This window comes from Bubalus bubalis, chromosome 19, assembly GCF_019923935.1.
Source record: "Bubalus bubalis isolate 160015118507 breed Murrah chromosome 19, NDDB_SH_1, whole genome shotgun sequence".
NCBI classification, from domain to species: Eukaryota; Metazoa; Chordata; class Mammalia; order Artiodactyla; family Bovidae; genus Bubalus; species Bubalus bubalis.
Window position 1 is genome coordinate 3,649,452 of NC_059175.1, and position 23,879 is coordinate 3,673,330.

The window sequence follows — 23,879 nt, forward strand, 5'->3', positions numbered from 1 at the left end:
AACAAGCACTGCAGCAGAGGCTTCCAGGCCCCAGCCTGCCTCATGTTTAGTTCTATCAGTGTCATTTTTAACTGAAGACATACTTGTTAATCAGACCTAGTGAAAACCCATGGTAGCAGAGTGAATGTACATCCGGTCTATAGCCTACAACCCTGCTGCACACTTTTTAAACGCTTTATCACATCTAAAGCCCAGACTGAAGTCTCTGGGTATCTAGGGGTCAGCTAAAGTCTTCCTCCCTGCCCTTATGAAGCCTACAGTATGCCCTTTCCTTCCTAAAGCCTCCAAGCTTCATGGGCCGATATTCCCATTTGATATTGTCTCTGTTCTTGGCTGATCTCTTGAGTTGCCACACTCATGATGTCATGTCCTTCCTCTGAGAAAACTCTTCCTTATCCTTCTTCCTGCTCTCAGGAAGCAAAGGTCCCTGAGCCTGGCTTGCAAGTCTGGCCCTGTTCTTCAGTCAGCCTCATGGCCCCACAAATCATTCACCCTCAACTACAGCCCAATCTCTGAATGTGTGTGTTTTGACTACATACAAGCTTGTTTTCCTAGATACAGCATCACCTCCACTGGAAAGTCTTCCCTGATTCTCCCAGGCTACCTCAGCCTGAGCGAACCTTCTGCCTCACCAGGACTGTTTCTCGGCAGGACGAACATTTTGAAGCCAGTGTCAGCGTCTTATTCATTTCAGCATCTCTAGTTCATGGTGCTTAAGAGGTGTCAGTTAATGTGGAATGATCTCATGGGAACTTGGGGAAATTCCCACGCATCCCTAATGCATCGTCTCCTCCACCAGTCTCATGAATGTTTTTTCCTAGGAACCTCAGTCATTTTCCCAGCCCTTAACGATCCCCCAGACACGTCAGGTTGACAGGCCTGTGGGGCACTGTGACAAGGGACCGCCACCTGCTGGTGAGAGTTTCCAGGCCAGTGACAACTCAGGACTGCAGACAGGAAGGGCCAAGGCATTCCACAGAGAGTAGAAACCCTGTCTCAGGGTAACATTCGCAAATGCACAGTGTAAAGCACATAGATTACAAGTGAAACTGACCATCATGAAGCAGAGGTGTCAAAATATTAGAAAATGTGTGTATTATGTAGATATATATATAATATGTATATTTGTATCTCGTTAAATAACAAAATCTAGTGATAGGTCCAGTAACTACTATAATTTCAAAATGATGAACAAAAATGATAACTGAAGATGTCTGCAACATCTCTAATGTGAGATGAAGTATCTGTGATTTCTACTGCTGACACACTCACAAGTCCTGCTGATGGTAGTGGTTTGTTGCCTATACCCATAAAGAAAGGAAATGCTGAAATTCAGTTAGAGCTTGAAACTACCTATCTTTCTCATTCAGGTACAATGATACCCTGAATTTTACCCATGGATCCCTTGTATGCGTACAACAGGGGTCCATGGACTCCAGGTTAAGAACTCTGAATGAGGCTTTAGAAGCATGGCCGTCGCTTTCTATATGGCAGAGAAGCCAGTGGTTAATTGTGTGTGTCTCTTGCTTGAGTGTAATGCGTGCGGTTGGTGGGAGAGGAGCTGTGGAGACGACCGTGGAGTTCAAGCTTTTGAATTCCATGGCATCACCAGGGCTGTGAGCTTTCACCCGACCTCCCCCTGACCCAGCATGCTTCCTCATCTATAAAATGACAATGCCTTCCTCACAGGTTCTTGAAAGGATTCAGTAAGTTAATGTGTGAAAAACTCTTAGGGGCCAAATGTTTGCTGTTAAATGAGAATGATATAAATGTCTGTAGAGAAAATACATCAAATGTAACTTTTTCAAGAACAGAAACCCCGAAGTCTGACCTGCTGTACACCCTGGGACGCACTCGGTGTACTCAGACAATAGTAAACCATGTCCTGGATAAGTCTGCCCTGCTTTCCCCACCCCAATCCAAGAGAACAAACCCAGATGCAAAGAGTTTCTCACCTTGTTATTTTATTAGAAGCATATTTACATTCTTGCAGTTAACTTTGCAGAGAACACTTCACAAAAGTTTTTTATATAAAGTTTGGAAACTACATAAAAATAACTTCTCCATAAAAGGGAAAATATAAGTTAGTTCTATTTACTCTGCTAAAAACTGCCTGAAAATGAGAAACAGTTCAGTCTGTCCCTTCCAGAGAAAACGTTAGCACAGAACACGAAGAATACTGCATGGGCTTCCTCAGTGAGGGGCCGCATGCTGGCTTAACGGTGAGCCTGGGAGACCCAAGCGGACCCCATCCAGAAAGGAAGGGGGAGCTAGTAGGGCTCAGGCGGTGCTGAGCAGAGGGCGGCAACTCCTTGAATGAGATTCCAACGTGAAGGACTTCCTCCTAAACCATGAGACCAGCCTCCCTCCTAACACTCTCTCTCATACCCCAGGCTACAGAAGGCAGTGTTGTAAACAAAGCCCAAATCAGCCCTGCCATCGGCCAACGCGAGACCCTTCGCCACTGCTGGCCTCGCCCGGTGGGGCCGCATCCGTGTCCTGCCGTTACACTGCCGCTAGTTCCTGTTTCCCCAGCACCCGTGCCCCAGAGAGAGGCAGAGGGGATCAGCACTTCCCTTATCTCACCTGTGGGAGGCCTGAACCCTGTCCTGGGTCAAATACTGAAGCAGGCAAGCCGAGCGCTCACTAACCTAAGAGGACCAGCACCTTCCCACGGGCCTCGGGCATCTTCACCGTGTGTGTTGTCTGTGGAACCACAAGTCCCTTTTTCTATTGAGTGATTACCCTCCTTTCCCAAAATCCAGTTACAAGAGTACCCAGAAAACTCCAGGGACTTGCTGTAGAAAGACAGAACATCTAACCTTAACCTATAGGGGAGGAAGAAAGAGGAACTCTTCCCAGAGTGTTAACCACTCATCACCAGCAAACTCATGCCCAGAATCAGTATGCCCATTTGACTCGTCTCAGTCACCTTCATATTTTTTTTTTTTTTAAAAAGCAGATGTTTTCCTAAGGAAGACATTCATTTATATCAAGTTAGACATAAAGGTGGGAAAAAAAAAGGTTTTCTTTGTAGATGAGTCAAATGCTGGGTTGAGGATTTGCTTTACCAGGTTATATACGCTCTAGCCTGTGGGGAGTGGAACCTCTTGGGGGCCGGCTGAGGCATCAAGGCCCAGGACTCCATCTGAGAGACAGAAGCTTTGCTTCTGTCTGGTTCCTGGGGGCAAGAAGCACTCCATATTTCTCCCTGATGTTTTTTCTCCCTGAACAGAAGGTGCAGTGCCTGTGAGCCTCTGTCTGAAGTGTGAGGCTGGACCCTGAAGTAGGAGGGGCACAGCGCAGAGGGAAGCGGCCTTCCCGGATCACCTGCAGACAGGATGGGCAACGCGAGACAGAGTGACTGGGCTGGGGAAGTCTATCCCTGAACATAGGATCCCTCTGTGGGACCAAAAAGGCATCACAGACTGGCAACTCAGCCAGTACCATCTGTGCCTTTGGGGCCAACACCCAGCACCCCCACCCCATACCAATGGCTCGCCCTAACATGCTCTGTGGCATGGGCTCAGCCGGCAAGTACCTTCCAACACACCCAGCACAAGAGGCCCAGGGCAGAGGCAAGCCTGCGTAGCACCAGCGGGCCCTATTCTGTGTGCATGGGAAGGGGGCGTGGACGTGTGTGCAGAAAGGGGGACTACAAGATGGCATGAAACCCCTGAGATCAAAATAAAGTGTTCAGGTTCTTCCCGTTCCACCACTGTGGAGGTGGTCTCAAGAGGAAAGCAAACTGGGGGAGCTGGGGGAACGGGGGTACCCCAAGCATCCGGCTGCAGACCAGGCTCTGCTGGAGCCAAAATGGCCATTAAGAGCCCTGGTTCTTGTCTTCCACCGCAGGGAACGGCTGAAAAGCCCCCGAGAATTACAGGATGAATGAACCCACGGGGACCTCGGCGGCAGTGCTTTGAGCTCACAGACAGCACAAGTGCTTGTTTGGCAACAGGAGGGGGCCTCACAGCCACAGAACACCTATTCCTCCTGGTCTGCGGCCCCACCGACAGCCCAGCTCACTGGGGCCCAAATGGAGCATGTACAAGGGTCAGGCAGCCCGTCACGAAACCTCGCCCTCCACAGTAAGCGAGCAGTCAGGGATGCCAGGGCCGTCAGGCACAGCCGAGGCGGCCCTCAGCAAGGGGCTGGATTCAAGTGGCATGGAAGCAAGAAGGAAGGGGGTCCTGAGTTACTTGTTCACAGAGCGGCCCTGGGGGGCTGTTAAGAAGCAGCATCCGCAGAGCTGTAGGGGAAGAACTTGGTGACCTTATTTGGGGAGGTGGGATTCGCACACTCTGACTCCTCGTTCATCTTGAAGAACATCTCCTGCTCTCGCTTTTTCTGGTTCAGATCTTCTTCCAGAGCCTAGGACAGAGGGCAGATGGAGCTCAGTCATATCACTTACTTAGGACACAAGTCTCCCCCAACCACTGGACCACCAAAATGGTCTTCTCTGGAAATTTCCACCCCCCGCCCCCCAGGCCTCAGTGCTCAGGTAACTTGGTCTTCCCTCTTTCCTTTCCCAGAGCCCACCACCCAGAAGGTAAGTACCACCTCCTCCTTCCTACTGCCCCAATCATGCAGGAGTTGCCTGTGGGCCAAGAGTTCTGCTTTGGGGAAATGCAAGTCTAGACAGGGCGCAAGGGAACAGCAGAAGTGAGTCTGCTGGCAGGGAGCAGCCAGATGACTGGAGAAAAACCTGAGGCACTAATAGAAGATGGAGGAAGACCTTTAACAAGAGCTGTCTGAGCTACACAGTGTTCCTAACCAGACTGCTGTCCTGCCAAGGCAGGGGGCTTTTCAAAATCTAAGCGCAGTCGTGCCACCCCCTGAGATTCTGATTCTGAAACTCCACTGTAGGACAGGGCTTCTTGACCCTGTAAAAGCATATCATGTAGCTCCGAGGGGAGCATCAGGCAGCCGGACACACGCAAGCTTAACAAGATAAATGGTGTCCTACCAGAAAAATGTCTTAAGTTCTCCAAAAATACACATCCAATTAAGAAAGGAAGCATGGAAACATATACACTAACATATGTAAAATAGGGGAGAAGGCGGTGGCACCCCACTCCAGTACTCTTGCCTGGAAAATCCCATGGATGGAGGAGCCTGGAAGGCTGCAGTCCATGGGTCGCTAAGAGTAGGACACAACTGAGTGACTTCACTTTCACTTTTCACTTTCATGCATTGGAGAAGGAAATGGCAACCCACTCCAGTGTTCTTGCCTGGAGAATCCCAGGGACGGGGGAGCCTGGTGGGCTGCCATCTATGGGGTCGCACAGAGTCGGACACAACTGAAGCAACTTAGCAGCAGCAGCATGTAAAACAGATAAAATAGACAGCCAGTGGGGATTTGCTGTATGACTCAGGGAACTCACACTGGGGCTCTGTGACAAGCTAGAGGGGTGGCATGAGGTGGGATGTGGGAGGGAGGCTCCAGAGGGAGGGGACATGTGTATACCTATGGCTGATTCATGTTGATCTATGGCAGAAACCAACACAACATTGTAATTATCCTTCCATTAAAAATTTTAAAAAGTTCCTCTAAAACTATTCAAGTATAACATTGAAATAATATTGCCGGGAGAAATATCAATGACCTCAGACATGCAGATGACACCACCCTTACGGCAGAAAGTAAAGAAGAACTAAAGAGCCTCTTGATGAAAGTGACAGAGGAGAGTGAAAAAGTTGGCTTAAAGCTCAACATTCAGAAAACTAAGATCATGGCATCTGGACCCATCACTTCCTGGCAAATAGATGGGGAAACAGTGGCTGACTTTATTTTTTGGGGCTCCAAAATCACTGCAGATGATGATCGCAGCCATGAAATTAAAAGATGCTTACTCCTTGGAAGGAAAGTTATGGCCAACCTAGACAGCATATTAAAAAGCAGGGACATTACTTTGCCAACAAAGGTCTATCTAGTCAAGGCTGTGGTTTTTCCAATAGTCACATATGGATGTGAGGGTTCAACTATAAAGAAAGCTGAGCACCAAAGAACTGATGCTTTTGAAATGTGGTGTTGGAGAAGACTCTTGAGAGTCCCTTGGACTGCAAGGAGATCCAACCAGTCCATCCTAAAGGAGATCAGTCCTGGGTGTTCATTGGAAGGACTGATGTTGAAGCTGAAATTCCAATACTTTGGCCACCTGATGCGAAGAACTGACTCATTTGAAAAGACCCTGATGCTGGGAAAGATTGAGGGCAGGAGGAGAAGGGGATGACAGAGGATGAGATGGTTGGATGGCATCACTGACTCAGTGGACATGGGTTTGGGTATACTCCGGGAGTTGGTGATGGACAGGGAGGCCTGGCGTGCTGTGGTTCATGGGGTCGCAAAGAGTCGGACACAACTGAATGACTGAACTGAACTGATTTACAAATAAAGGAAATCATACCAGAAGACCAAAAAAAGAAAAAAAAGGAAGAGTGCAGAGGAAAAAAGCAGGGGCTTTACAGTCAAATGGGATTCAGCTCCATTAGCAGCTGGGTGGGCCTCTGCGTGTTCCGTTTCCTCCCCAGGTCTGTTTCCTCTAGTGTAAAATGGCAATCTCACTGTCTTCCTGGCAGGGCACTTGCAAAGACTAAATTAGAAACCAATGGGCTGGGATTTCCCCCTCATCGTCCAGTGGTTAGGACTTCGTCTTCCAATGCGGTGGGTGCAGGTCCAATCCCTGGTTGGACTTGCACGAGATCTTATGTGCCTTGAGGCCAAAAAACCAAAGCATACAACAGAAGCAATACTGTAACAGATTCAGTAAAGACTTTAAAAATGGTACACATCAAAAATATATATATATATATATATATTTTAAAAAACGAATGGGCTGTAACTACTGAGTACTTCTTGCGTGTCACACACTATGCTAAGTGTATTACAGCTTATTTAATCTTCACTCTGTGAGATAGATACTATTATCCCCATCTTATAGATGGAGAAACTGAGGCTCAGAGAGTTTAGGTCACTTGCCCAAGGTCATTCAGCTACGTGGGGGCAGAAGCAAGACGGGTCTAACTTTAGAGTTCAGGTGCTGAAACTCTCCGCAAAGTCAGGCACACATGGGTTACTCAGTAAATGTGGCTTCATTATTACCTGCTTTCATTACAGAAGTAACCATTCACAGGAATGGACCAGCATTCTGTCTCTTAAAACTATTCTCTGATGCCCTGAAATAGTCTCAGCAAACTTACCCCCTTAAGCTCACATTCCTTCAACAGAACTAAATTCTAGTGAGTTCTACCTTAAAGGAAAGATGGGGAAAGGACAGTGTCTTCCCAGCTCCAGCTGATGGCCGTCATGTGGTATGATGGGCCCAGTGTTGCTAGAGCTCCTAAGGTTTCAAAAGAAACTGGAAATCCAGGTTTTTATGTAAAATTTCCTTAAACTTAAAAAATTGGTAACTCAAAAAAGTCTTTAAATTGCTGTCTGTTGGCCAAACCTCTCTGTAAGCCAGTTTCAGCCTGTAAGCTGTCAGCTACCACTTTTATTTTAGCACAGAAAGGGTTAGTAACTGCCTAGGGTCTCACAGCTAGTAATGGGGAAGCAAAGACTTTCTCCCATGTTTGTCTTACTTCAGAACCTATCCTCTCAAGCACTCCTCTCTTTTACCCCTACAGAACCTCTATGTCCTCTATATAACCCAGGGCAGTCGGCAATCCTTCTGTAAAGGGCCAGACTGTAAATATTCCAGCTTTGCAAACATTAAGGCTTCTGGTGAAACTGCTCAATCGCTGCTGTAGTATAAAGTCAGCCATAGAGGATATGTAAATGAATACGCATGGCTGTGCTCCAGTAAAACTTTATTTACAAATACAGGTGGTGGGCCACATTTGGCCCGTGGGAATAGGCCTTAAAACACCTGTTTTAAGGGAAGAAATGTTATCTTCATCTTATAGCCATAAAAAGCAAGGTTCAGGAGGAAAGGCTTGTCTGAGGCCACATTCTATGTTAACTATGACCCAAGCAACACCTTATTGAATTCACCAGACATTCTATACTTACTGAAAGAAAAAAATCTGAATTTTTCTAAAAATATTCCACAAGGTACCGTCATCTCCCCTGGCTCCCCCAACATGGGCCACAGCTCAAAGCTGCTGATGGAAATCCAAGAGTGTAAAAACATTTATTCTAGAATGAAAATCATCACCTCTGGGTCAGTGTTCCACCAACAACCCAGGTAAATGAAAAAAAATAAAAATGAAAAAAAAGGAGAGAATGCATCTACAAAGAATTCAGGAAAAGAGGCAGCCACCACCAGCAAAACCCAATACCAGCTCACCAAACACACACTTGGAATACCTCCCTAAGTCCAGGCACCCCCCTGAAGCAGTCTGGGAACTCATGCAGTTGCTGGAGGCAATGTCACCATTCACTTTCAGATTCTCTCAGGATGTGCAAAGCATACAGAACCACTGGGTAAGAGAACCAGGCAAACATTTACTTCTGATACCAGAGGGAACCTATGTCAGCAGTATTATTGATCTGAGTGTCAAGTATCACAAGTCCCAGCAGACCACATGTGGTTACAAGTAAGTGTGGACCTTTTAATCGGAAGGTCTGGGGCCTTGGCCAGCTTCCAGCCAGAAATCTCCATTAGCACAGGGAGGGAGGCCTCAACTCAAGGACTTCCAAGGCCACTCTGAGGCAGAGGTGGGCGGCCGCCTCCTGGCCAGACCTCAATTAGCGCATGTAGAGCTGAAGATGCCTGCAGAACAGACCTCAGGGCTTAAGGACAGAGAATCAAGGACAGTTAGGGCAGCTTCATCCTCAGAGTTTAGAATGGAAGGAAATGAGTCTGTCCCTGGCCTATACTGTGGGACTTTCCACGTAACACTGTATGATATTCCTATCTTCACTTTACAGATAACCACACTGAGGCCCTGTAGAGATTAATTTATCTGTCAACCTGCCAAAGCCATGGTAACCAGCTGTTTGGTCAAACACCAGTCCAGATGGCACTGTGAAGGAATTTTTTAGATGTGATTAACATGTAACTCAGTAGACTCTGAACAGAGCAGCTTAGCTGCCATAATGAGGGTGGGCCTCGGTCAGTCAGCTGCAGGCCTTAAGAGGCAAGCCTGAAGCCCCACTGAGGAGAGGACTGTGCTCTGGACTGCCCTGGTGCTCAGGACCACAGCATCAACTCTCTCTGGCTCTCCAGCCTGCAGTCTGCCCTGCAGGTTTCAGACTGACCAGCCCCAACCATCGGGTGAGCCAGTTCCTTAAAATGAACCCCCAAGTCTGTATCTCATCCATATCTGTATCTCCACCCGCACCCTAGGCAGGTACCGGTGGTCCAATGAAGCAGAGCCCTCCACAGGCCCACCAGCCCAGACACGGTTACCTTTTTGCGCGGCCGGAGCTTGTCCCGCCATTCCTTCAGGTTCTGGTTATGGCTTTCGTCCAGGGCCTTCAGCTTCTGGGTTTCGTGCTCTATCAGGAGGTGACACTTTTCATTCTGGAACACATTCCAGGCAGGACAGGTAAGAGGCGCAGAGGGCTGAGACATACCATGAGGCACGAGCACCGTGCGCTTACGTCTTCTTGATTATAAACCCCATTTATACAAAACTATACACATGAATACAAATGCACCAAAAGGTGCCTGGAAGAATAGTCCAGAATATTAACATTAATAGATTTTATTGTGTAATAGGATCTGTAGCAGTTTTGCAGCTTTCTTTGTGTTTCCTGCATTGTTTGAATTTTTCAGCGTGAACATATATGTCGTTTTAACAAAACAATAAAACCATTAACAATAAATATGTGCCCTAATTGTACCACACAGAGGCAACCACTACAGAATTTTAGATATATTTCCTGTCAGGCTCTGTGCTGTGTGGTGTTCGGCTCACCCTGTATATAAAATTCTGAAACGTGCCTCCCTCTTAACATTAGAATGTAAACAGTTCTACAAAGAATTAACATTTTTTATAATCATGATATTTGATTCCTGGTATCTTACAGTATGGCTTTATCTAATTTAAACATTCCCGTATTTTTGGCCAGCTTGGGTTGCTCTTAATCTTCACTGTTATAAATAGCATTGTCTTAAACATCTGTGCTGTATACTGAATAGTTTCTCCCTAAAATTCATTATGTTGAATCTGTAATGTCCAATGTGATGGTATCTGGAGATATGGGGCCTCTGGGAGAGAAGGAGGTTTAGTGAGGCCAGGAGGACAGGGCCCTCGTGGTGGGGTGGTTAGGAAGAGACCAGAGAGCTCACATGCCAAGTGCTCCATCCTGTCTCCGTCCCTCCTTTCCCCTCTCCTCTCTCCCTCCTTTTCTCTCCTGTCTCTCTGCCACGTGAGGACACAGCAAGAAGGCATCCACTCCCCCGGAACCCAACCATGCTGCCAAAGCTGATCTCTGGATCCCAGGCTCCAAAACTGTAAGAAAATAAGCTCCTGTTGTTTAAGCCAGCCGGTCTCTGGTATTTTGTTACGGCAGCATGAGATAAGATAACCTGTATGTATAAACATTTTGTATCTACGTAAGTCATATAACTTTCTGTGTCACATACCATCCCTCCAGGAGAGATCTGTGACAAGGGATAAGGGCCGTGGACCTGCCTGAGGCTTGCCAACATCACTGCTCTCTCTCTGAGGCAAGTTACCTGCCTCACAAAACTGAACCTGGAACCTCCCACAGGGACAATTCCCTGTTGGCTCCTCACAGAGAATCAACCCTGCGGTTTATCACGCATTTATAAAGCAGGGGGAAGGTGCCTTATCCAGACACCGCCACCCTCCTGGACTGGAGGAGAACTGCTGGGGGATTTTTACCTGGGGTTTCAAGCTCTAGGGTTCTAGGAATTTAGAAACCGCCTTGTGGGAACAATACTCATAGCCGCCCTGAGTACTTGTGGCCTGCCCAGAGCTGGCTGCTGCTCTCTACAGCTTCTCTCAGTTGATCCTCACAGTAACCCCATGAGGCAGGGGTGGGAACATAAATACAGAAGGTGAGCAGGCTGGCTAAAATTCACACGGCAACACGCAGCAGAGCCCCTGCCTGCCAGGCTTCAACACCTGCAGTGTTTCCTCCACACCCCTCTGCCCTTCCAGAAATTGCCGGGTGGATCTCACAGCCTCAAGAGTTTCCTGAGGTCACAGATGCGTGTGTCAGTGCATGTCAGGCAGAGCGATGCCTCGCTCCACCACAAGGGGGCTCCCAAGTACCAACTCCTGGGCAAGGGCCCTTAGGGTGAGGCGAACTTGATTGGGATTGGAGAAACTTAAAGAGGTCAAGGATCTCCCCAGGGAAGGGGTCACAGTGGGGCTTGGCAATATCGGGATTCCTTTTCCTGACTTTATGGGAAAATTTTGAGCTTCTTACCATCAAGGATAATGGTAGCTGTAGGTTTCTGTAGATACTCTTTATCAAGTTAAGGAAGTTCCCTTCTGCTAATTAACATAAAAAGGTGTCAGCCTCTGTCAAATGTGTTTTCTGTATCTACTGATGATATGATCATGTGATTTTTCTTCTTTAGCCTGCTGATGTCATGGATTACATTAACTCATTTTTGTATACTGCACCAACCCTGGGGGGTAAATCCCACCTGGTCATGGTATATACTTCTTTTTATGTATTTTTAAATTCTGTTTGCTAACATTTCATGGGGGATTTGTGTATCTGTGCTCATGAGAGATACTGATCTGTAGTTTCCCTCCTTGTAATGTCTGGTTTTGGTATTACGATTATTGGGACACCTTTTCCAAAGACACAGTGATGACCAAGAAGGCCAGCAGCATGCCCAATGCCAGGTCCTGGGCGTAGCACTTTTGGCTCAGCTCTGCCATCTCATTCACGAAGCCTCATTCCAGTTCTACAAAATAGGAGTGATCACCTTGCCCCACGCCTGTTTTATAAATGTGGAGCCTATGGCACGGGAGGGGGACATGATGTGACCAACATCACAGAGAAGAGCAGGATGGAAACAGCTCCACCCGGAGCTCCCCTGTCTGTAGGGTCCCCCCAGACAGCTGCGCGCCCCCGGGGAGACGGGGGGAGCACAGCGGGGCAGGGGGCGGTACCTGCAGCTGCTGCAGCTCATTCATGTTGCTCTCACACTGGGCCAACATGTCCCGCATCTGGTTCTCATGTTTCTGCTGCTGCTGCAGCCGCTCTGCCTTCTGCCTCTTTTCTTCCTGCTGGGAGAACTGCAACCAAAAACAAGTGAGGTCGCTCCCTCAGGGAGACGCCCCGAGGGGCCAGGGTGTACACAGGCACAGTGTCCTGCGCCACTCAGGCAGGGCCCCCTGTGCGAAGTCCTCCCAGCCCCCGCCTTCAAGGAGCCCACAGACAGGCGGGACACTGAGACGTGCTAGGACAGTGTGTGGAGGAGGCAGGAAGCACAGGAGCCCAGGGTCACCGACTCCACGCGCCCGAGCCACCTGGGTGACTCGTGAGTGGGGGTCTCAGGAGATGAAAAGGGTAGAAGCAGCTGCAGGGTAGAAGCCCAGGAGTGACGGGGAGCGTGCACCAGAAAGCAACGCCAAGCCTCCTTCCTACCCACCAGAGGGGGTCAAGTGAGGCTTCCAGTCCACTCCTCTCTCCAAGACTCGGCTGCATCTTATATTTTATATTCCTCTGAATGTGTAAGATTCAGGCCCCACCACACCTGGGTCTGGCCCCACTCCAGGACACCCCAGGCCCCCGACCTGCTTGATCTTCTCGCGCTGCTCAGCGGCGCTGCCCCCTCCGTTGATGTGGAGGCTCTTCTTGTACATGGCCATGCGCGTCTTGCCCTCGCTTCTCTGAATCTTGGGCAGCCGCGCCTTCTCCTGCTGCTGCCGCACCTTCAGCTGCTCGATCATGCGCTGGTTGTAGCGCTGCATCTGCTCGCGCTCCTGAGAGGGGCACCCAGAGGGGACAAGGTCAGCTGCTGCTCCACACACACAGGTGTAGGCAGAGGTCAGGGCCGCCACACGCCCCTCAGGAGCCCAGGACCTGCGTGGTCCAGAATGCTCAGAACGAGGCTCGCGTCATTTGACTTCTCTCTTAACTAACATTTTCTATTTTCACTTTTAAAATTACCATTAACAATGTTTTAGAGTCTTACCTTCTGAACGCCTTCTCATTTAACCAATTGGTAGCATGCTATCCTGAGCTATTATCTCAGAGCAAAATGTACATTAATGGGATGGTTCCTCATTATTGATAGGTGTCAATTCATATTTTTTAAAGTCTTGATAAATTTGAATATTTTCCTTCACCTAACACTTGTATTTCAAAACTTAGTACAGGCATCCCTTCTCCCAAGAAGCCTCCCCTGACTTTCTAGCCAGGTAGGGCATGCCACAGCCTTGGGCTGACTTCCAACACTGTACTTAGGTTAGGAGCTGTAATAACCCACACCAGATCTCAGTTTAACCTGTCTCTGTCCCCACTAAAGGGACTGAACCAAGACAATTGCACAGAAGTAGAGTGCTCCAGCCACACAGAAGGGGCCCTTCTCTGGGCTGGGGAGGTTAGGGAAAGCTTCCTGGCAGTAGCGGTATTTAAGTTGAGACTTAAACGTATTTTGAAAGACTTCAGACAACAGTAGAAAGCTACAGTAATCAAAACTGCATGGTACTGGGAAATCTATGGCAGTCCAGTGGTTAGGACTCCTGAGATTTCACTGCCAAGGGCCCGGTTTGATCCTTGGTCAGGAAACTAAGATCCCACAGGCTGTGAGATAAATAATAAAATAAATAAATAAATAAAAACAAGTCTATCCAAAAAATAAAATAAAAAGGCCAGTGTGGTATTGGTACAAAAACAGATATATGGATCAATGGAACAGAACAGAGCCCAGAAATAAACCTACACACCTACAATCAATCTTCAGCAATGCAAATCAAAACTACCATGACGTACTACCTCACATTTGTCAGAATGGCTGTCATTAAAATGTCCACAAATAACAAATGCTAGACAGGGTATGGAGGAAAGGGAGCAGTCCTGCACTGCTGGGGGGAATGTAAGTCAGTATAGCCACTACGGAGATCAGTACGGAAGTTCCTCAAAAAACTAAGAGCTACCGTATGATCCGTCAATCCCACTGTTGGGGAGACACTATGATTCGAAAAGATACATGCACCCCTATGTTCATAGCAGCACTATTCCAATAGTGAAGACATGGAAGCAGCCTAAGTGTCCACTGACAGAGGAACGGATAAAGAAGATGTGCACACGTACCCAGTGGAATACTACTCAGCCATAAAAACACAAAGGAATGCCTTTTGCAGCAGCATGGATAGACCTAGAGATTACCACACTAAGTGGAGTGAAAGACAAATACCAAAGGATATCACTTACATGTGGAATCTAAAATAATGGCACAAATGAACCTGTCTGCAAAACAGAAATGAACTCACAGAGACTAGACTAGCTGCCAAGAGCAGGGAGGGGGGTGGGGGGATGGAGAGGGATTGACTGGGGTGTGGGGGTAGCAGACGCAAGCTCTCACATTTAGAACGTATAAACAACAAGGTCCTGCTGTACAGCACACGGATCTATATCCAATCTCCTGGGAGAAGCCATAATGGGGAAGACTATAAAAAAAGACTATATGTGTGTATATGTGTGTGAGTCACTTTGCTGTACAGCAGAAATTAACATTGTAAATCAATTATAACAAAAAAAATTAAAAGTATTCTGAAAGAATGCATGGGAAAGATAAAGTGAAAATGGAAAGGAGGGCAGGACAAAAGAAAGGAAAAAGGGGGTAAGAGTGAGACATATACGTCAGGCGTCAGGGTCAGGGAGGGAGCTTCCATGATTCCTGGCCCCTGGATCTGAGGCAGGACGTTGCCGAGAACCTCTCGAGCCTCCCTGTGGCCAACCGGCTCCTCTCAGAGACGCGCAGGGTGGCCCCCCGGCCCCCCAGTGGCAGCCTGGGAACCGCGGGCTCGGAGCCTCACCTTCTCATGCTTGCGCAGCAGCTCGTGCCGCTGGAGGAAGTACTGGTCTTTGAGCTGCTGCTTCACCAGCTGGTGCCTCTCCTGCAGGTGATGCTCCTCCATCTCCCACAGCGCCGCCTCCCGGTCTGCAGCGGACACAGCACCCAGTGAGGTGCAGATGGCCAGAGCCCCCAGGCCCTCCCCTCCACTCCCGAGCCGGTCTCCACACCGCAGCTGGCGATGGCGCCGCCTCCTCAGACTATGCTGGCTGAGCCACCAGCTAGGAATTTCCTCAGCACCTCAGGGATGAGAGCCCCCCGAAGCATGGTACAGCAGGAGGTGTTTGGAGTGTCAGGACGTCAGGAGCCAGAGAAACCAGAGACCTAGGCTAGAACCCAGCCAAAAAGTCGGCTCCAGGCCCCATCTTCCACCTCTGCCAAATGGCATACCATGGAGGGAGGAATACCCTTGGAAGACACTATTACATTCTATCTGCACTGCGCCTGCGCTTCCCTAAGGGGCAGATGGGAAGCGCTCATGTGGAAACCCTATGGAGAAGGTATGACACTCTTGTCACTATATCCTACTTTTTTGGGGGGGAGGTCATTTTATTTTATTTTATTTTTTAATTTTATTTTATTTTTAAACTTTACATAATTGTATTAGTTTTGCCAAACATCAAAATGAATCCGCCACACGTACACATGTGTTCCCCATCCTGAACCCTCCTCCCTCCTCCCTCCCCATTCCATCCCTCTGGGTCGTCCCAGTGTTGGATGGGACCCTCCGCATCCCATCTATGCATTTTGGAACAATACCTGGCATTTTATCACTGGAAGTCCATTAGTGCTACAGGGCAGGGAGGTGGGGTCAGATGGAGAACCTCACGCCCTGCGAGACGTAGCTGGTCCTGCTCAGCCCACTGTGAAAGTTCCGTTTATTTTGCTTCCCTCCCATCCCATGAAAGCCAACATCTACCCACAGGACATCGAAACAGTGATTTGGCTTCCAAACCAATCAGAACCACAGTCCCACAAGTAGGATGGTTCTTACAGACCATCACGTGATAAGCAAAGGAAACAAGGGAAACGAACTTTTCCGAAACACCCGTGGCTCTGTTCAGGATGTCGGAATACCAAGGACTCCGTTTTGCTTGGTCCACATTAAGTACTGGGCTCACACCGTTTAACTGCCCTGACCATCGGAGTCCTGGCTGCAGTCCCCGGTATAATAATGAGCCAGAAACAGTACTTGGGTATCAGTCCTGTTTACATCTTTACGACAGACAGGGACCATTAGGTCCACAGGCACCAAAGTCCAGTTTTCACTCAGCCAGCTGCTGTAAATGGAGTTCAGACCACAGAGTTCTAGCCATTTGGAGCCTGCTTGCTTTCCATACCCCATAAAATTGTGCCCAACATCTGCTGCTGCTGCTGCTAAGTCGCTTCAGTCGTGTCCGACTCTATGCGACCCCATAGACGGCAGCGCACCAGGATTCTCCAGGCAAGAACACTGGAGTGGGTTGCCAAGTCCTTCTCCAATGCATGAAAGTGAAAAGTGAAAGTGAAGTCGCTCAGTCGTGTCCGACTCTAGCGACCCCATGGACTGCAGCCTACCAGGCTCCTCTGTCCGTGGGATTTTCCAGGCAAGAGTACTGGAGTGGGGTGCCATTGCCTTCTCTGGCCATAAATAAGACAGCCTGGGGGCTATATAAAGACCCCAAGCCCTGCGTCCTCCAGAGCACCCTACCCAGAGCCTCCCCAGCGGAGCTCCCCACGCTGAAGGCCGTCGCCCAGACACGCGAGCTCGCCCCGCCGAGGCCCGTCGCCCCGCACTGTTGTCTCTGGACAGTCCCGAGCTGGGAGGGGCCTGCCAGCACCAAACCTGCCCAAACCCCACCCCTCCGGGGACTGAAGGGCGTGGCTTCCAGAGAAGGTCTGCATCCGAGGCCCACTCGGCCGCTCGAGAGCGGTGCAACTCTGGCCAAAGCACAGCCGCCCTCCAAGCCTCGGCTTCCTCATCTCTAAAAACGGGCGTGATGAAGATACAAGATGAAGGCACACGGCTTGGCAGAGGAGACGTTCAACATGTGATATGGCTGCTCTGAGGGGCTCTGGATTCTGTCCGCACCTCACCACCCCACTGACCGGCTCACTGATTCTTTAATACAGTTTCCACCCATTCTACGTTGCTTCTTTTTCTCCTTCCTTCCTTGACGTGTGCCAGCATGTTAAATCGTGTTATTGATAATGGTATCTCTGCCTCAGTCTTGACTTCAGTGGGGGTTTTCCTGCTGTTTCGCCACGAGGCTGATGTCTGGTCTTAGGGTGGGGAAGTCTCAGCGTCCGTCCCGCCCAGGGCTGGGCCGTCCACTCAGGCCCGACGTGCACCCCCGCTCTCAGGCACCCACCTCGAAGGAGCTCCTGCTTCCTCGTGAGGCATTCGCGCTCCTTGTCGCAGATCTCCCGCCTGTTGTCGGCGGTGATCCTCTTCATGGCCAGCTCCAGGTCTTCCTTCTGCTTGGCCACGAACTCCCGGTCCTGTTAAGGTTGAGTATTTACAATTTTAGGGGTGAGAATTCCCTGGCGGTCCAGTGGCTAGGACTCCACTCTTCTCTCTGCCCAGGGCCAGGGTTCAATCCTGCTCAGGGAACTGAAATCCCACAAGACACATGGCACAGCCAAAAAAAAAAAAAATGTTTCAATAAAAAATTTATAAAATTTTAAGTGTGTTTTTGGTTTTGTTGTTATTTTCTTAGAGATACATATTGAGGTACTTACAGATGAAATGATATGAGGTCTGGGATTCAATTCAAAATAATACAGTAGAGTGGGGAAGTGAGCAGATAGGGGTTGATAATTGCTGAGGTCAGGTGATCTGTATATGGGGTGGTTGTTCAGCCACACAGTCATATCCAACTCTTTACGGTTATTATATTATTATACCTATTTGTGCCAATGTTTTTAATTTTCCTTAATAGTAAAAGTTAAAATTTAAATTTAAAATTTTAGCCAACAAAGGTTCGTCTAGTTAAGGCTATGGCTTTTTCTGTGGTCATGTATGGATGTGAGAGTTGGACTGTGAAGAAGGCTGAGCGCCAAAGAATTGATGCTTTTGAACTGTGGTGTTGGAGAAGACTCTTGAGAGTCCCTTGGACTGCAAGGAGATCCAACCAGTCCATTCTGAAGGAGATCAGCCCTGGGATTTCTTTGGAAGGAATGATGCTAAAGCTGAAACTCCAGTACTTTGGCCACCTCATGTGAAGAGTTGACTCATTGGAAAAGACTCTGATGCTGGGAGGGATTGGGGGCAGGAGGAGAAGGGGACGACAGAGGATGAGATGGCTGGATGGCATCACTGACTCGATGGACATGAGTCTCAGTGAACTCCGGGAGTTGGTGATGGACAGGGAGGCCTGGTGTGCTGCGATTCATGGGGTCGCAAAGAGTTGGACACGACTGAGCGACTGATCTGATCTGATATATGACGTAGATAACCAACAAGGACCCACTGTCTAGCACAGAGAATGATACTCAATATTTTGTAATAACCTGCAAGGGAAAAGAATCTGAAAACGAATATATATATACACACACACATATATATCTGAATCACTATGCTGTATACCTAAAACCAATACAACATTGTATACTTCAATGAAAAATACTAAATTAAAAAATTTAAAACTTTAGGAAACATGTTAAGAAACTAAAATTTGCACTAATCTTATCACTCATTGCTAGCAGCTGGTTTTGGTACATTTAAACAAATGTATCTACACCTGTTGTTTCAAAAGTTACTTTTAAAGACTTGAAGAGATATTTATACACCCATATTCATGGCCCTATTGTTCACAACAGCCAAGGGATTGGAAACAACTCAAGTGTCCATAAACAAATACACAGATAAACACAGTGTGGTGTACACATACAGTGAGATCTTATTCAGGCTTTAAATGGCAGGAAATCCTTATACACGCTACAATGCGGATGAACCTTGAGGACGCGGTAAGTGAAGTAAACCAGACACAAAAGGATAGGTAATGTATAATTCCATTTGTATGAGGTCAAATTTGTAGAGACAGAAAGTAGAATGGTGATCGTCAGGGACTGGAGGGAGGGTATCATGGGGAGTTCTTGTTTAATGGGTACAGAGCTTCTGTTGTGAAAGATAAAGAGTTCCGGAGATGGATCGTGGTGATGGTAATGCACAATGATGTTAATGTACTTAGAATCATTTAAACATGGGAAAGATATCAAATTTTATGTCAATTTTACCACAATTTGTAAAATTAAAAAGACCTTTCCATGTCATAATGTAACCTTCTATCAAAAATATATTTTAATGGCTGAATATATTTCATGGTATAACTACACCCTAACTTATCAAACCAATACATAACAGGTTGCTTATAGATTTTCTTTTAGATACTGCTGCTCTTCACATTCTGGTAGCTAAATGTCCTTAAGCCTCTGTGATAACTCATCTGTAAGATGAGCCCTCGAAGCAAAAAATCTAGGCCAAAGGATGGATTTGGGGGGCTGTTAATACATTTTTGAGGATCTTGATGCAATTGCCAGGTTTCCAAGGGCCAATCTGCTCTTGCTCTCAGGGGAGGAGGGCCTGTCTTCCCACCACTCCCCAGCACTGCATTCTTCCTCTAGTCACAGCATCGAGGACAGGTTGTAGGAAAGCAGGAGAGTCTGGAGTAAGATTCAGTCTGAGGCCTGGGACCCCACTGTTAACTGTGTACTGTCAACTCTCCAAGCCCTAGTTTCTTCCTCTCTGAAGGGAAAAACAAGTAGCACCTTTCCTGGTAAGCTGTGAACACTGAACTAGATAATATATTAACACAAATACATTTGTAATGGCAGACTCTAATGTTCTTTGCATTTGGGGACAGAGGAAGTGGGAGAAGATGGGAGCGTGAAGTGGGAAGAAGGCTGGTGAGGCTGGAGCAGAGGGGACTGTGTTCGGCTGGGAGAGGCGGACAGGAACCAGACCTCCAGGGCCTTGAAAGCACATGAGAAGGCTGATCTGTTCAGATGGGTAAAATGAAGGTTTATCCGTACAAAGGGCTTAAAGGCCAGGGCTTTGGAGGGAGGGTGTCATGATCAGATCTGGATCAGATTTGGAATTCGTGTTGATCACACCAACTGGTGTGCGAGAAAGGGCTGCAAGAGCTTCAGGGAAACCAGCTGGGAGGTTACTGAAGTAGTCCAGGCAAAAGACGACAGGCTTAGGGGTCACAGAGATGTTGACAACTTGATGGATCCAGAGAGAGTTTGGAGATTAAAAAAAAAAAAATCCAAACTCTGAGAAGCAGTGACGAACTAAGGGAAAAGAGGCACCAGGAATGACAAGGCCTCTGGTCTCACAACACAATGGAGGACAGTGACCCCTCAGAGCGTGAGAACAGGCCAAGGTCTGGGGGATCTGGGCCTGATATCTTTGATACTCCAAGCAGGCAGATGGATATACTGGGTTGGTCAAGGAGATGTGATGTACAAACAACCATAAAACAAGGCAGGAAGTGCTAAAGGCTTTGGGAGAGATGGAAATAAATGTCTGTGGTGTCTCGCAGAGATAGGAGAGCTCACTTCCAGCTGGAGTGAGGGCTATCAAGGAAGGCTGCGTGGGAGAGGTGATAAAGGATAACCAGGATGATCTGGTTTAGATATTCAGAATAAGGGATGGGGGGGTCTCCCTAGTGGCTCAGTGGTTAAGAATCTGCCTGCCAAAGCTGGAGACCCAGGTTCAATCCCTGGATCGGAAAGATCCCCTGCGAAGGAAATGGCAACCCACTCCAGCATTCTGGGAAATCCCATGAACAGAGGAGCCTGGCGGGCTACAGTCTATGGGGTTGCAAAAAAGTTGGACATGACTGAGCACAAGCAAGAATAAGAGATAGGTGAATATTCAAGGGGCAGGGCACGGACACAGACAGAGAAGTACTTGGGGCACCATTCAGGGTCTCAAACCTGGGACTCCCCAACCCCTCCAACCCCCCAACTCAGGGACAAGGACTCACGAGAAGCTGCTTTTTCTGAGTGTGCTCCTCCATCTTCTGCTTCATGCTCTCCTTCCGCTGCTGCCTGGGGAGCTTCTCCACCTCATTCTTCACCTGCACCAGCAACAGCAGAGAATTGCGGGGTCAGGGTACCTCCTCACACTTCATATCAAACAACCCTTCAATCCCAGAACTCCTGGGCCAGGGAGACTGAAGACAAGGCTCAGCTTTCTAGGCACTAGACCCCACCCTGCTCTCCACCCAGTGACAGAGGGCACCCCCTGGCCACCAGTCTGCTGCTGGCTCCAGTTTCCAAGACTCCGCCAGAGCAGGTAAGTGCTGTTTTTGCTGTTTGGTATCCATGCCCCTTCTTTTGACGACAGTACCTCAGTTTCATTTAGGGCAGTGTTTCTCAACCTCCTTTTAAACTGTTGTCCCCTCAGAAGCCCTTCTCAACATTTTTTCATAGTTACCAACCTCCATGAAATGTTAATCCCACAAATAACACTGTCAATCTGTTAAACTATATATTATCTAAGATGTTTTTAATTCCTTGGGGGTGATATCACCCTGGCTGAGAATGCATGTCTTAAGTAGCTCCCATTCAGTGTCTGAGGTTCAGGTATAACTGATGTCTCAACTCCAACTGACCCCAGGCTGAGCATAAGATCGAGGCTGTCTGTCAGCATGTTCCATGCCTTGGCATCAGAGACTGGTTCAGAGATGAACAAGCGGTCCTTGCCGGGCTAGTGAGAGCTTCAGGATGTTTGCTAAACTACTGGGGAAAGCCACTCTCTGCCCTTCGGGGTTGCTGATCTGGGAGGATGTAGGTCATGGTGGGCCACTCTGGAGGGATCTGCCCAAGACAGAATCAACTCAGGGAAGCAATGTTAAGAGATGAGGAAGGTGACATTTCTGGCTTCCTGGTCAGAGGCTAACAGTATTCTCAAGCCAACCAGAAGTGGGTTTCTGTCTTTGATAACACAAGAAAGAGAAGCAATTCATGACACTTCTCTGTAAGGAACCTAGATTTACTCAGACAGTTTTCTGTGAATAACTTATATCTTTATAGGCACCTGATATCTCAAAACATACACTCACTGACAGGTTCCTTAGGAGCAGCAAGTGAGGGTAAAAATACTGTGATTAAAAAAAGAGCATTCCAGGAGAGTTCTGCTTCTGACATAATGAGGTAAGTCAATACAACCTCTCTTTCCTGCTGAATACAGTGAAAAAATCTGGATAAAATACAAAAAGCAACTACCTGAGGACTGAAAAGTAAACAAAAGAAGGTGACTATATGACAGGGAGTCAAGACGTAGAGAAGGGCTGGTACTGGGGGTGAGTTTCCCTTTTTTCTTTTTCCTTTTGCTCTCCTAGCTTTGCCCCAATCCTGGACAGTGATGCTGTGAAAAAGTAGGTAAAACCCTAACAAACCTCATGTTTCTGGCCAGAGAACCAGGCAACAGTCAGTAAAATTAACAAACCTTTAGCCAGATTGACAAAGGAGGAGGAGGACGAGGAGAGGGAAAAGGAGGCAGGAGAGAAAGAGGCTACAACACAAACCACCACATGAGGAGCGAAGAGCAACCACCACAGACCCCACGGCCACAGAAAGGGCGCCAAGGGAGCAGCAGCAGCAGCCCAGCCCATTCGGCGAAACAGACAAATCCCTTGAAGGAAAGCACCAAAGCACATTCAAGAAGAAATGAAGAAAACCACAGCAACATTAAAATAAAACCACAGACCGATATATTTTCAATGAATACAGACTCAAAAATCCTCACCAAAATAATAGCAAATTCAATCTAGTAATATATCTAAAGGAAAATACATAATGACCAAATGGGCTTTATCCCAGGAATGTAAAGCTCATTCAATATGTGAGAATCAGTCAATATAATTCACAATATCAGTACTCTAAAGAAGAAAAACTATATGATCATATCAATATAGGAAAACCGTTTGCTAAAATTCAACATCCACTCATGACAAAATCTATTAGCGAACTAGAAATAGAAGGGAACGTCCTTAATCTGAAAGACAGCATCTACAAAAACCCTAATGCTAACATCATACTTTACTAATGTTTCCCCCTGAAGACTGGGAAAAGGCAAAGACGTCCACTGCACTGCTCCTGTTTAACATCCCACTACAGGTCCTTGCCAGTACGATAAAGCAAGAAAAATAAACAAAAAATATATAGATTAGAAAGAAAGAAATATGATAAACAATAAGGTCCCACTGCACAGCACAGGGAACTACATTCAATATCCTGTGATAAACCGTGATAGAAAAGAATATGGGCTTCCCTGGTGGCTCGGCTGGTAAAGAATCCGCCTGCAATGCGGGAGACCTGGATTTGACCCCTGGGTTGGGAAGATCCCCTGGAGAAGGGAAAGGCTACCCACTCCAGTATTCTGGCCTGGAGAATTCCATGGACTGTATAGGCCATGGGGTTGCAAAGAACATGAAAGAGAATATATATTTATGTAAAACTGAGTCACTTTTCTGTACAGCAGAAATTAACACAACATGCTAAATAAGTCAACTATACTTTAATAAAAAATTGTAAAATAAAATAGGAAGAAATAAAACTGTTTGCAAAATTGTTGTCTATGTAGAAAAATCCCAAGTCTATTTTTTTCAAAAGTCCTAGAACTGATGAGTTTAAGCGAGATCAATATATGGGGCTCAATATACCAATATTTTCCTATACTCTAGCTTTGACATTAGAAATTGACATTAAAAAATAGTATCTTGTACAATAGCACAAATGAACTAAATATAATTCTTACAAAATATATGCTGAATTTGTATGCTGAAAACTATAAAACACTAAGGAAGGATGTTAAAGAAGACCTAAATTAATGGATATATTATGTTCATAGAAAATAAGCTTCAATATTGTTCTGATTCCATTCTCCCTAAATTGATCCATGAGTTCAACTCAATCTCAATCAAGAAT

The 23,879-nt window shown here is 47.3% G+C and overlaps 1 protein-coding gene across 1 annotated transcript in view; it reads right to left on the reverse strand.

Annotated features, from left to right (window-relative positions):
- Positions 1–1,944: 1,944 nt before the first annotated feature.
- STK10 (serine/threonine kinase 10) overlaps positions 1,945–23,879 on the reverse strand; it is a 128,827-nt gene continuing 106,892 nt past the window's right edge. Inside the window, exons 13-19 of the mRNA XM_006053696.4 lie at positions 20,933–21,025; positions 17,312–17,441; positions 14,923–15,047; positions 12,676–12,864; positions 12,049–12,174; positions 9,357–9,470; positions 1,945–4,374 (exon numbers count right to left, since the gene is read on the reverse strand). Of these exons, the coding sequence (XP_006053758.2) occupies positions 4,231–4,374; positions 9,357–9,470; positions 12,049–12,174; positions 12,676–12,864; positions 14,923–15,047; positions 17,312–17,441; positions 20,933–21,025 (921 nt within the window). The 3' untranslated portion in view covers positions 1,945–4,230. The remainder of the gene's footprint in view (positions 4,375–9,356; positions 9,471–12,048; positions 12,175–12,675; positions 12,865–14,922; positions 15,048–17,311; positions 17,442–20,932; positions 21,026–23,879) is intronic.